This window comes from Balaenoptera musculus, chromosome 9, assembly GCF_009873245.2.
Source record: "Balaenoptera musculus isolate JJ_BM4_2016_0621 chromosome 9, mBalMus1.pri.v3, whole genome shotgun sequence".
Taxonomy (NCBI): domain Eukaryota; kingdom Metazoa; phylum Chordata; class Mammalia; order Artiodactyla; family Balaenopteridae; genus Balaenoptera; species Balaenoptera musculus.
Genome location: NC_045793.1, coordinates 82,984,131 through 82,997,630, shown reverse-complemented (window position 1 = coordinate 82,997,630; position 13,500 = coordinate 82,984,131). Strand labels below are relative to the sequence as shown.

At 33.1% G+C, this 13,500-nt stretch overlaps 1 protein-coding gene across 3 annotated transcripts in view; it reads right to left on the bottom strand.

Annotated features, from left to right (window-relative positions):
- Positions 1 to 13,500, bottom strand: part of HGF (hepatocyte growth factor) — an 81,910-nt gene that overhangs the window by 25,498 nt on the left and 42,912 nt on the right. For all 3 annotated transcript variants that reach the window (XM_036863601.1, XM_036863602.1, XM_036863603.1), the window contains 2 exons: positions 7,241 to 7,415; positions 3,628 to 3,755 (listed from right to left, as the gene is read on the bottom strand). In XM_036863601.1, the coding sequence (XP_036719496.1) occupies positions 3,628 to 3,755; positions 7,241 to 7,415 (303 nt within the window). The remainder of the gene's footprint in view (positions 1 to 3,627; positions 3,756 to 7,240; positions 7,416 to 13,500) is intronic.

The window sequence follows — 13,500 nt, the reverse complement described above, 5'->3', positions numbered from 1 at the left end:
CTCAGTTTTGTTTCCTATTATAGATATAGTTTTCTCTTTAATTAGATTTTCAAAACCATATATGAATGCTATTAATATTTGTATATTAATGTGTATCCTGCTACCTTAGTGGTTTTTTTATTTGAATTCAGATTTCCAAGTATATTACTATTATATCATTTTCACAAAGATCTTTTGCCTTTTTACCCAATCAATAAATATGCCTTCTTATCTAATTGTATAAAATAATATCGACAATGCAATGTTACAGAGAAATATAATGTTAACTTATATTTACAATATTAAATAGTAAAGGAGATGTTAGACATTCTTGTTTTCTTTTTGACCTTAGTAAGAATACCTCTTATGTTTTCCCATCAAGTAAGTGGTGGTTTTATGACTGAGATTACATCTACATCTATATATCTATAGTATATATATATATATATATATGAGTGGATATATGGGTGTGTGTGTAAGTATGTATGTATTCCACAAATTCTTGAGTACTTTTATGAAGAATGCATGAATTTTGTCACAGTAGTTTCAAAGTCTGTTAAGATTTGTTATATGGTTGTTTTTCTTACAACTAAGATGAATTATATTAATGGGTTTCTAAAACTGAACCATTTTTGTTCTCAGACTAAACTCCACTCAATCATTATGTATTATTTACTTAATTTCTTTATTGAACTGTTCACTCAAATTTCATTTAAGATTTTTACATTAATATTTACAAATGAGATAAGTCTATAGTTTTCTTCTGTGATACCTTTATCATGTTTAAGTTTCAATATTATAATTCCATCATAAAAATAATTTGGAAATTTTACTGCATTGGTTAAGCTACAGGGCAATTTACATAGCATTGAGATCACCTGGTCTATGAATTCATCTAGGCATGATGTGTTTGTGGTGGAATACTTTATTAGTAAATTTCCATGTTTCTTCTATAGGAATGAGTCTAAGTTTTCTTTCTCTATCAGGGTCAATTCAAATAACTTGAATTTTCCTAGTATATTACCCATTTTACTTTCATTTTCAGTTTTTACATGAAGTTGTATAAAATAGTCTCATGTTTTCCTGTTTCACTGGTTATTTCTGCCTTCATAATTATTATTTTATATATTTTTTCCTCTCATGAGTCAGTTATCTGGTGGTTGTCTATTTTGTTAATTTTTTTCAAAGAATCATCATTTGGCTTTATTCATTAGTTCCACTGTTTTCTTTTCTTTACCTTATTAATGTCTGCTTTTATCTTAGTTGTTTTCTTTCATGTGTTGCTTTTGGTTTACTTTTTCCTCCACCTCTTTGAGTGGGAAATTTCATTCCCCTGTCTTCATTATGTGTATTATTGATATAAATATTTAAAGCTGTGAATTGTGTTTTGTTTCCTGCCTTAAATGTACCTTACATAGTATAATACACTGTGTTTTATCAGCATTTTTAAAGAAATTCTGCAATTTCAGTTTTCTTTTTTTTAACAGAGTTATTTAATATCCAACTGGAAGAGCTTTTATATATATGCTAAATCAGATGTTGCAAGATTTGAGCAAAAGTTTTTAACTCATCAACCTATATGTGGAATTTATATTTCCTGCTATATAGAGAAGGATAAGAGCAACATCCTTGTGTGTGTGTGTGTGTGTGTGTGTGTGCCTGCATGTGTACATATCAAATATGTAACAATCCATACTACTAGCTTGGCAGTATTATACAATGACATAACTCTCTTAAAATTTCACAGCTGTATGTTGAATTGGCTAACAGTGTCTCTTAAGTAGGACTTATTCATTTTCAAATTGCCCCACAGAGCCTAGCACATTGTTGCATATATCAGGTATAATATATTGTTAAAGAAAAGGAATATAATATATTGTTAAAAAAAGGAATATAATATATTGTTAAAGTGTTATTGAAAAGGAAAAAGCATTGAGTAATGGAAAGGTCATTTTAAGGAGAATTTGAGTGACTCACAGTTGTGCTAATTTGAGAGTTCAGGCAAGTTATTTAAATTCCATAAAGCTAATTTCTTCATCTATTAATATGCAGCTCTATTATATAAGCAACAACATCAGCTTAACTTTCAAAACCCAAAATCCTCATATTCTATTACCTGATCTTTGATAAGTGATATATATGTACATTAAAGCATCTTAATACACATCAGAAGCTTATAAAACAATTGTTCTCACTTGCCTCTATCACTCAGAATTTATCAGTAATTGTTTAAATGACTAAGGCAGGGACAAAGAAGATCCAGCTGGTACCAAACCTCCCTTAATCATTGGTTTCAACTTTATTTCCAACTGACCTTTAAAGTCTGCCCAAGAAGAGTGAAATTGATTGAAAAGGGACTCATCTCTTCTTCCCTCTACAACTGTTTTCAGAGTTGTTCACAAAAAATGGCACTGAGGAAAGTCAGGGGATGGAAGAAGTATGTACAGGGCAATAAATCCATGAAATAGAGTTTTAAATTTGGCTTGGACTTTTTAGAATGATTTAGGACTGACCATGGCCATGACCATCATAATTAAATTTATGTGAAAGAATGTGATTATTTAAAAATCATAACTCCTAATTCATTATATACCAATAAATGCCCAGAGCCCATTATTATTAATTTTTGACAAATGATTTTTTAAACCTACTTCAATGTGACTTTTCTCAACCACTGCTCCCTGAAACAATTATTTTCAATGGTGTCTATGTTTCCAAGCACAATGGTGATTTATCCCAAATCCCACTGTTACATATCATCTCTGCTGCTAACACCCCAGTACACATCACTCTCGTCTCTGGCCTAAATTACTGAAGCAATCATTCAGTTGATTCCCCTGTTTTGGCCGTTTGTCAGGAGTTCTGGCTATTTTTCATAATGCGGCCAGAGTCATCCAGTTAAAATTTAAGTCAGACAGATCATTTAGCTCCCGTCTCAGAATCCTACAACAGAGTCTCTCCTCTTTCAGAATGGAAGTGTAAATCCTTCCAGTTTCTACTAGGCCTATGGAATTTTAGCCCAGTTGCTCTCTCACCTCATCTCCTGCTACCCTCTACCTTGCTCATTCTGTACCAGCCACAATGATGCGCGTTTCTTTCTCTTAACTTTCCAAGCACTCTCCCATCTCGTGCCATTTTCATTTGCAGTTTCCTCTACCTAGAATGCTCTTTACAAGTATGTGCACGTGGCACATGCTGCTCCCTGACTTATTTCAGGTCCTCCTTAAATGTTACCTTAATATGTAAGATCTTCTCAGACCATTAAAGTATAAAATAGCAACACCCTCCTCCCTCTAACTCTGGGACATTTATCTCTCTAGCACTTACACAAACTTACTTACTATCTCCACCTACATTTTAATTTCGCTTGTTTTTGTTTGCTGGACGTTAGTTCAATGGGATCAGAGAATTTTGTTTTGTTTTACTGGTATATCCACAGTGCCTAAAACTGTCCCTGGAACTAGTATACATTCAAATAAATAAAGAGATATTGAACAAATTAATATATAAAAGAAATCCAACTTCAGGCTTGGTGATTTTGTTTGCTAACAGTGCAACAAGAAATAAGTCTTCTGCTGTAATGTGTACTCCATTTAGGCATTTCCACTGAATTTAATCATGCCCACACTGCAAAATGTCAGCTATTACCTTGTCCACTTGACACATCACATTTTGGAATTTGGGAGCAGTAGCCAACTCGGATGTTTGGATCAGTGGTAAAACACCACGGTGACTCAGCCCCATCTGGATTTCGGCAATAATTTTCTCTTAGGTCCCTATTGAGAATAAACATGTTAATGTAAATTGCCAGGGTTTCTTACTTTGGTGAAGTCAGTGTTATTACATTTCTAGAATCCTAGAATGTATGCATTCTATAAATAGAGCCCTACGTTTTAGATTTAGGATAGTTATAACAGTTTAGAATTCAGTATACACAACTGACACTGCCCACATTACTGAAATAAATGCTGTCAGATGTCAGAATTCTTCTTCTTCCACAGACCTGGAGTTTCACACAAACACTACTGCTTCGTGAAAGAGAAATAGTACCACTTCATTCTTCTCACTCATTTTCAAGACGTGGACTCTCAACTGTTACAATTTTTAAAAACTGGTCTGTTATTACTTTTTCATGGACTGTCTATAATGTAGAAACACATTCTCTTTACAGAAGAAAGGCTATTATAATTAATAGTCTTTAATTTCTCTTGTTTAAAAATGAAGTTCCACCTATTCAAACATTTGCCACAAAACACATGATAGATATTTCTTCTTTAAATTCTGTATTTCTTTGATTTATTTAATTCACTACATAGATTTCTTTTAATTCCAATGTAGTTCTTTCTTGATTTAGAGATTACAACATGCAATTTTATATTTCTGTAAAATTAAATCCTAATTACAATATAGATAACCTAACTATAGAAAAAGTTGTCAATGTAATACATGTACTTCCTTTATTTTACCAATGATATAGTTAGACATTTAGAGTTCACAATAAGGAAAAAGTCTAAACTAATATTATCTGTATGTAAAAGGATTTTACCTTAATGCAAGGTTCATGTTAAATAAAATGTGGAATTTATGATTTGCTCTCCTGATAATGCTCTCTAATTTGAAGAAAGCATGTACTTTCTTTTCGTAAATCCCTGCTAATAATTTAACAAAATTAATATTCAGTCTATTGGAAGGTACATTATTTATTTCACTTAGGCCCAATTAAAAATACTACACTTTTATTACTATCCAAATTGACCATTAGAAACTGAAAAGTCTTTAAAGAAGAAGCTTGAGTTTGGTTATAAAATCAACAGGTAGTAGTTTATCTAGCCAAAATAGGTCCTGACACAACTGTTATTTAAGGTTGTAAGAACAGTGAATGCCAATAGCTAAGGCCATTGTATAGCAAATATTCTTATTTATAACCTATATTCAAGCCTTTACCCTTCTTATAAAATTATTAACTGGAAAGATGAAGAAAATCTTTTCTTTCTTCTAACCAATTTATACTCATGTTTAAAAAAACTGTCAGTACAAAATACGTGCATTGAATTTTACATAAAGTGTACACAAATTTGCAATTTTAGATGAATAATTGCTTAGTTAAATTATTTTGAGTTATTAATTTAAGGCAAGATAATTAAACAGAGATCTGAGGCTATCAAAAATCTTAGCTTAGGCCCTCTATAATCTATATCTAAAAGCACCTCATTAATCTAGATTAAGCAAGAATGAGAGTCAAGGTTTGCTCAAATATTTTTTCTAAGTTCTTTCCCTTCACTTGAAGAAAGAAGTGTTTACAATTATTAAAGCGAATTAATGATTATATGATTCATGTACATTCACCACAGGCAGTATTGTTCAGTTATAGTGTTTTTGTTTTGTTTTGTTTTGATTGGAGTAAAATTGCTTTACAATGTTGTGTTAGTTTCTGCTGTATAATAAAGTGAATCAGCTATATGTATACCTATATCCCTCCCCCTTGGACCTCCCTCCCTCCCTTCCCCCCCCCCCACCATCTAGTTCATCACAGAGCACCGAGCTGAGCTCCCTGTGCTGTACAGCAGATTCCCACTAGCTATCTATTTTACACATGATAGTGTATTTATGTCAAACCTAATCTCCCAATTTGTCCCACCCTCCCCTTCCCACCCCGTGTCCACATGTCCATTCTCTATGTCTACGTCTCTGTTCCTGCCCTAAAAATAGTGTTTTAAAGATCGTCATTTGTAAGGAGTCTCAGTTTTGGGGCAAATCGTGTTTAGTACAACCAGAGATACCCGACCAGTATTCCATTCTCTGCTAGCCCACAAACAGTAAATGCATCAATACTCTGAGTAAAATGTTGAGTCAGATTTTATCAGTTTTATAACACAGCTCACTTTTTGTTTTTTTGACATTTATGTTTGGTTACCTTGACCAAATAACCAATTAAGAAAGAATGTCTTAAATTCCAATAACATGTAACAGCTAAACTTTTGATCATTTTTAATTGTGAAATGTGTGGATTCAATTTCTATAATTATTATCTTTTTTCTTACAGATGAGGTTCATTTGGGTATTTACACATACACAGTCTCTAACTTGAGTATTACCAGTCATTAGAAGTTGACAAAAAGTGTGCATGGCGCTGACACTGTCTCCTTTGTCTCCCTTAACTATTCGTTTCTCATTTTCTTTGCTCTCTCTAGTTTTATGTTTATTTCTGAGGTATGAAACACATGGGTCAAAAATAGAGAGTGAATTGCTGTGAAGAAAATGAAGGAAATAAACCCCAGAGTGGCAATTATAAATTTGTTACTATAAAATAATTTAAAAAACATAACAGATGAATATTTACTATCTAAGCAAAGAACTCTGAATTGGCTTTAAAAATCTAAAAATAAAATAAAAAAACATAGACTATATCCCCTCTCCAGTGGATGGGCCAACTAATGTTCATAGTTCTCCATCTTGAAATGTTAAGCTCTCTTATTAAAAGCCAGTTACATAAAGGCAATATATGTTATTTATAGGTGCTATTTCAGCAAAGCCACTATGAATGACACGTGTGTTATAAATTTTAAAAGCAATCATTTTATGTTCCTAATAACAAGGTGGGCAATTTAAAAACACATGGCATTGTGGCTGTCTGTCTAACAAAAGTTAAGTGGTGAAGAAAAGCAGCCATGGAGAAGAACATAACTATGTAATTGATATTCAAGGGCAGTTTCTTCGGCTTGGTTCATCTAAACAGCTGTTTTATTTCCCCACTTTTTAAAGAAAATTTAGAAACAATAAAAATCACTCATTCAAAATTTTAAAAATAATTTTTTTCAAGGCTGAAAACTCATCAGTTTACCATGTTGATCAAAATCAAGGTGTGCCTTGTAATCTCCCCTGAAGTTAATATGAAAATTTAAGAAGGCACTAGTTTGAAACTTGCCTGGTTATCATTACCAGTAATTGGTTTATTAAATAGACCTGCAAGAGCAAAGCTGTGATCAGAAACCTAGGGATGTGTTTCCCAAAGCATGGATGGTACATCAACCATCTGATTCAGAATCACCAAGAGTGCTTGTTAAAATGTATTATTTGAAGTCCAAATTTCAGACCTGAGCAATCAAAGTCTCTGTGTGGATGTATCTGCCTTTTCATTGCTGAATTTTCCCTAGGCACACTAAAGTTTAAGGATCACTAACACAGAAATTAGTAAAAAGCAACCACTCTGCCTCATTTTCCCCAGGGCCTACTGAAATTTATATTTCTCTAATTTACTCACTTGCACTTGAAATTTTCAGGAGTTATGTCATGCTGGTGAGGATACTGGGAATCCCAACGCTGACAGGGAATTCCATTCCAAATGGTATTGATGATGCCCCGGTAACCTTCTCCTTGACCTTGAATGCATTCAGTTGTTTCCATAGGGACATCTGTGTCATTCATAGTACTGTGAGCTATTGGTAAAAAGAAATATAAATTTAAATAAAATATTTCAATCTGTCATCTACCTCTTAGAGTTCACTTGCATTTTATTAGCAGGGTTTTCTGTCACATAATTTTTATAATAATTGAATGGAATAAAAAATTCAATTTATCATTACTACTGTCTCACTCAAACAAAAGGAGGAATTAACATGGTGGACTCAACCATGGAATTTCTCTGCTTGTAAAAAGAACATTCTGGCTTGACTTTATCTAGACCTGTTTTAAAAAGCATCATTTAATAATATTTAAATTTCCTGGCTCTATCTACTCATTATTAACAATAGGTGTAAAATCTCTCTATTTATTAATGTTTAAGTATTGCATATGTTTTTTAAAAATCACTTTTCTTACTTTTGAAATTGGAAAACATCTACAAATAATATAGTGACCAAGTAGGGAAATTTTAGCACTGTGCCGTAAGTTTGGCCATTAAAAAAAGTAAGAAAAAGAAAATTAATGCTAGTCTAGAGAACAGAGTTATTTTTTAAAAATCAGTTTGTCACTATTACTATCTCCATTCCAATTCTTTTCATTCAAACACTAGATTAGTTTATTCTTGAAAAATTCTTTAAAGGCATTTTACTTCCATATGTCACTATAACTTATACATGCCAAATATACAGTATTTCTGAAATGACTATACAATTACTCCTAAAATTAGTTTATTTAAATAGTTACAAAGTTGGTAATGGTATTAACCATGGTTTTCCTCTAAAATAATAAATATATTCTAAGCTGATATGCTACATTTTTCTTCTTAATCAACTTGTTGGCTTTTAAGAAACATTACTTGCTTCTAGGCAGATTTATTTGTTGCCTTTTTCCTAGTCCAATTGCAGTGCTTTACCATACTTCATGAAGATCCTGAAAATCTCAGTAAGAAAATTTTTAAAGTACAAAATTAAATTTACCACAACTTGAACTCTGTCTTTTGTCTTAAGGTTTACTCACTTGCATAAAATATAACTCAAAACATTCTGGAGCAACTAAAATTCATATACCTTCTCAAAACATTCATGAAAATGTTTGTTTCCATGTAAACTTCCCAGTTACCTTTATAACCTAAATGGTTATTCAAGGTGCCTCTGCATAAAGCTCAAGTTGACACCCTCTAGGATAGTTTAAGAAGTGAATAAATGTCTTTGATTCATCCATTCTGGAATTCGATGCATCATTTCTCCAAAGGAGAGGTTAGAATTAGACATGCCTTCAGAGGCTAGGGATGTCTATAATAGTGTTTCATATTTAATGGTGTAAATTCTTTTAAAGTGGCTCTTTAACTTTATTTTAAATTTCTTTCTTTCTTACAAATAATTACTACCTTATGTGGCTGAATGCTTTATTTCATTGAGTTCCATGCAAACTAAGTAGAGCCTAAGTTTGGAGTTATTCTATGAAGTTTTGTGGGGAAAAAAAGGTGGATTAATTAATGACCATCCCAATCACTAGAATGTTTTATATACAGATTTCCAAAAATTGCTCTTTTAATAACTCTTCTTTTTAAAAAAATCTCTTCTTCAGCTCATCTTAAAATGTGTTTTTATTTCTTATGTATCTACTTTAGGGTATAGAAATGCAGCTCAGAAATATCGTAAATTGAAAGGAAATTCAAATGGACATGAGAAAATGTCCAGAGATTGACCTATAGAATGGTCATTGAGAGTTGATGGCTTAGAGAATTTATATGTATTGATATTGGTAATATATATTGATTTAGGAAGAACAAAAATTTTGGACTGAGAGAAATGACTTGTACAGAAGAAGTTGGTGCTGTTTAACCAAGTTCATTACGATTTTAATATTACCTGAAGTTCTTTGATGAAATAGAAAATAAGATGGATTTCATAGGTTCTGAGGGTTAGAACTATATTTCATTAAAACAAATGCTACTAAGCTATTTTTCTGCTGATTTGAGTTGATTGTTACATGATTTGAGGAAACTGAGTATGTGTAGGAAGTCTTTAAAGGGTGACAACTCTAAAACAGGTAAAAGGTCAAGCTTGTACTGACATATATCATTCTAATTATAAAACTATGATGTGAAAGAAGACAAAACGAATGTCCCCAGGAATCTATCAATTCATTAGCTTAACATTTTAAGAAGAAAAGTTTTGATTCTCCCACTTCTTGGGTACAAGCTCTTGGGCAGCAAACTTGTGACCTCAGTTAGGACTCAGAATACTGACAATGGGAGGAAGGTCAGAGTTAGGGCAGCCAGAGCAAAAGCACTTCCACTAATCTCACAGATTTCATTGCCTGACTTAGGTACTACAGCTCTCTTACTTTCTTAGTTATTTGTGTGTGTTTTGTTTTATTCGTGTATTACTGATCCATTCTTCTCAGTATTATTTTGGCACTGTGAACTTGTTACCAAAGAATCCAGTCTTGATGAGTCAACCAGGGCCACGTTTGGCTAGATATGGGCCTATCACATCTCACTAAGTACCTAGTTCAAGGCTAAGCCCATCAGAGATTAACACACTGAGCTCCTTGGACTCTAGTATGATTTTCCAGACATCAACCTAAACAATGAAAAAAGAGGACTGATAAAATTTAAAAGCTAGTAGAAGATAAAAATTTTTCTAATTTGAGGGTAAACTTTTCAAATTTTAGGATTCCCTGTGAAAAGAAATATCTATATTACAAAAACCCTAGGTCAGAGAAAAGAGTACCTATATAAGAATACTGAGGAAAATATTTCACTGCTGATTGATACACTAAAATTTCAGTGTCAAGTTCAGAGACCTGAATTGTTGTACTAACTTTGCACCTCAACTGCAGAGGTTCCCAGCAAGATTTAATTAAAGAATCTTTCACTTTAAAAGTAGCTATCATAAAATCCTCATTTGAACAATTATGTCAAAGATTTTTTTCTAAACTTTCATTATTATATTTTAAAACTTATGATATAAACTTACTTTAAGGGGGTCACTAAATATTCACTAAAAGACAATGTAAGTTAAAATGGTTAGACTAAAAACCAAAATTTTGGATTTGGATTAAATAATTTGGATTATTTAACAGATTCTAATTTGGAGGTGGAAACTAGAACCTTTTGAAATTACAAAAATTACAGAATACAAAGAATTACTGCACATTCATAAAATACAATATTGTACAGAATAAATACAAATTTTCATTAGGCCTTGCTATAAACTGAATGTTTGTGTCTTCCTCAAATTCATATGTTGAAATCCTAATCCCCATGTTATGGTATTAGGAGTTGGACCCTTTGGTAAATGTTTAGGTTGTAAGGGCAAAGCCTTCATAAATGGGATTAGTATCCTTATAAAAGAGACCCTGCAGAGCTCCCTTGCTCCTTCTACCACGTGAGGACACAGGGCAAAGTGTGAACCATCTGTGAACCAGGAATCAGGCTCTCTCCAGATACCAAACCTGCTATCACCTTGATCTTGGACTTCCCAGCCTCCAGATCTATGTGAAATACATTTCTGTTGTTTAGAATCCACCCTGTCTATGGTATTCTGTTATAGCAGCCTGAGCTAAGTCAGGCCCTATCAAGTGTAAAGAATCTAAATAATATTATTATTTTTGTCTCATTTTAATAAGTATCTGTAACTTTGAAATATATAACTGAAACAACTTGACAATTTTACTTATTGTTGTGTTTTAATTCAGTGGAAATATTTATTTTGATTTTAACTACAAACTAGCAGTATTCACATAGTATTTTTCTTTATTTAAAAAGTACCCTCTGAAGTTAGTGCATCTGTATTTATCCCATTTCACATTCAGCTGGTAAAAGTAACCCCATAAACAAAAGCTACATAATTCTGGTGGTAATGTATAGAATAAATAATATAGGCAAAAAGATATATTAGTACAACAAGGTAACTACACAGTTTTCATCAATTAGCAAGAGTTATTTTGCGACTTCATGCAGCTGTTTAATAAATATTATCTGATGGGGACCATGATGAATGATTTGTCCATAGACCATTTAACTGTGATGTAAATGTCTGATCTTTGTTGCCTGCATGAATACTTATGATTCGAACAAAAGGAATTATTCCTGAACCACAATAAAATAGACTCCTTCAGCTGTCCCACTATATAAACATCAAAATTTGGTGCAAAAACAAAACAAATGTTTCATGCCAATTGATTGGGAAAGGGCTATTAAATGTTGGGAAAGCTATTCCTTTGGACTTAATACTTAAACATGAGACCTGAATAAGGGAAGGCTCTGAAGAGTCTCCAGTGGCCTAGTGAAGAGTTAAAGAAACACAGAAACATCCCCAATATCAGCTGAACATTATCAAGTTTAGCCAAAGCAACATGTTTTTAAAATACTGCATCCCCACATCTACAAATGTTTTTGCAAGTATGTCTACCAAGCTCACACTGAAAATACCAGGAACTCTTCTGAGAGTTCCTCACAAATAAAGCATTTTGCCAGGGGTGTCAGTGGTGGTCACCCTTTGGAAGCAGATGCAAAGATATTTATATGATCCTCAGTGGCCTATGAGTGAAGGAATGTTTTTCTTTCATGACTGACACAAAGTTTTCTATTTGGAAATGCTTTAAGGAAAACAACATTTGCTATTGACATTTTCCACTGTCCTGTTTGTTAGAACATGATCAAATACAATGGTTGCCTCTTGGAACATTAATTTCACTTTGCTGGTGTGGACCTGCTATGATCTGATTGCTCTACTATTTGGTAGAGAACTTTAAGGTTTGAATAGATTTGTTGAGAGAATGAACATTAAGTGTTATGTAATTGTTGGGAAAACCCTCTCGCCCCCCAACAGAAAGAGATCAACACAACAAGACAACATATAATAAATCGAAACTTTTTCTCTGTGAAAGACTAGCCAAATCCTTGCAGAGAGGCCACAAGGCCCTGACAGAGGTCCGTGAATGGCAACTGGAGAATGTGGTGCAAATGTATATTACAGAAAACCACACCTAGGGATCCATAAGCTTTACATGGACAATAAGTCAACCCTTATGTTTACTGTCCCCTTAACCCTCCAAAACCCCTGGATTTCTTAGTGGTGACAAGCTATTGCTATTCTTTTGCCTGTAGTTAAGAACAAGTTGCTTCTTAGGCCATTGGACAAATACCTGATTATTCTTGGAATAATTCAACCCAACCCACTTCTTATTCCCAGCTACTGAAGAGCAATTGAAATATAGGATTTACTTTATGATGGTCCCTGGATATTTAGAACAGTGTGTAAAGCTACTTTCCCGTCAACAGACTTGTGCTCTTTGGGCCGCAAAGGGCAGGATCAGGCTCAATGTAAATTTAAAGAGCTTCTTGTTTTAAAATTGACGTGGGAAAATAGTATAAAGACCTCCAAAGCACAAACCTCAAATTGCTTGCACGTTTTCTTTCCATGTGGACCTGGGATTCCTGTCTGAAACTTTTCTCTGGACTTTATCCAAGACTTTTCTGGTATAAAATACTCAAAAGACAAGACTTTCATGAAAGGTCTTCAATCCTATACTCTTACTCCTTAGAAGATGACTTGGAAAAGACCTCCAATACAAGATCTTTCCCTTGAGAAAGGATATTGATAGCACTGTTTTTTCCTGACACAGAATACAATAAGAGGATTATATTTCTATGAATCTCTGTTCTCGCCTTGGATGAATTAATAAAATTTAGAGAAATAATCAGCTTTCTTTAAGAAAGAAAATAATTTGCTAAAATTATTTTCCCAACACACAGAGACACTGAAGTTTAAAAGGTTACATATTCCTTTAAAATGATGCCAGCGTACATTAGTTACTAGGAGGAAGGATTCTTTTTATGTAGTACTAATGGCAACATATCTTCTTAAGCTACCGTAACAAAATAAGACTGGGTGACTTAAACAACAGTAATATATTTTCTCATAATTCTGGCAGCTGTAAAGTCCAAGATTAAGGTGGCAGCCAATGGTTCCTGGTGAGAGTTCTCTTCCTGGCTTGTAGATGAACGTATAGACATACCTTTTTGCTATGTCCTCATATGGTAGGGAGAGAGAGAGATCACTCTCATCCTCTACTTATAAGACCACAAATCCCATTGGATTAGTATCC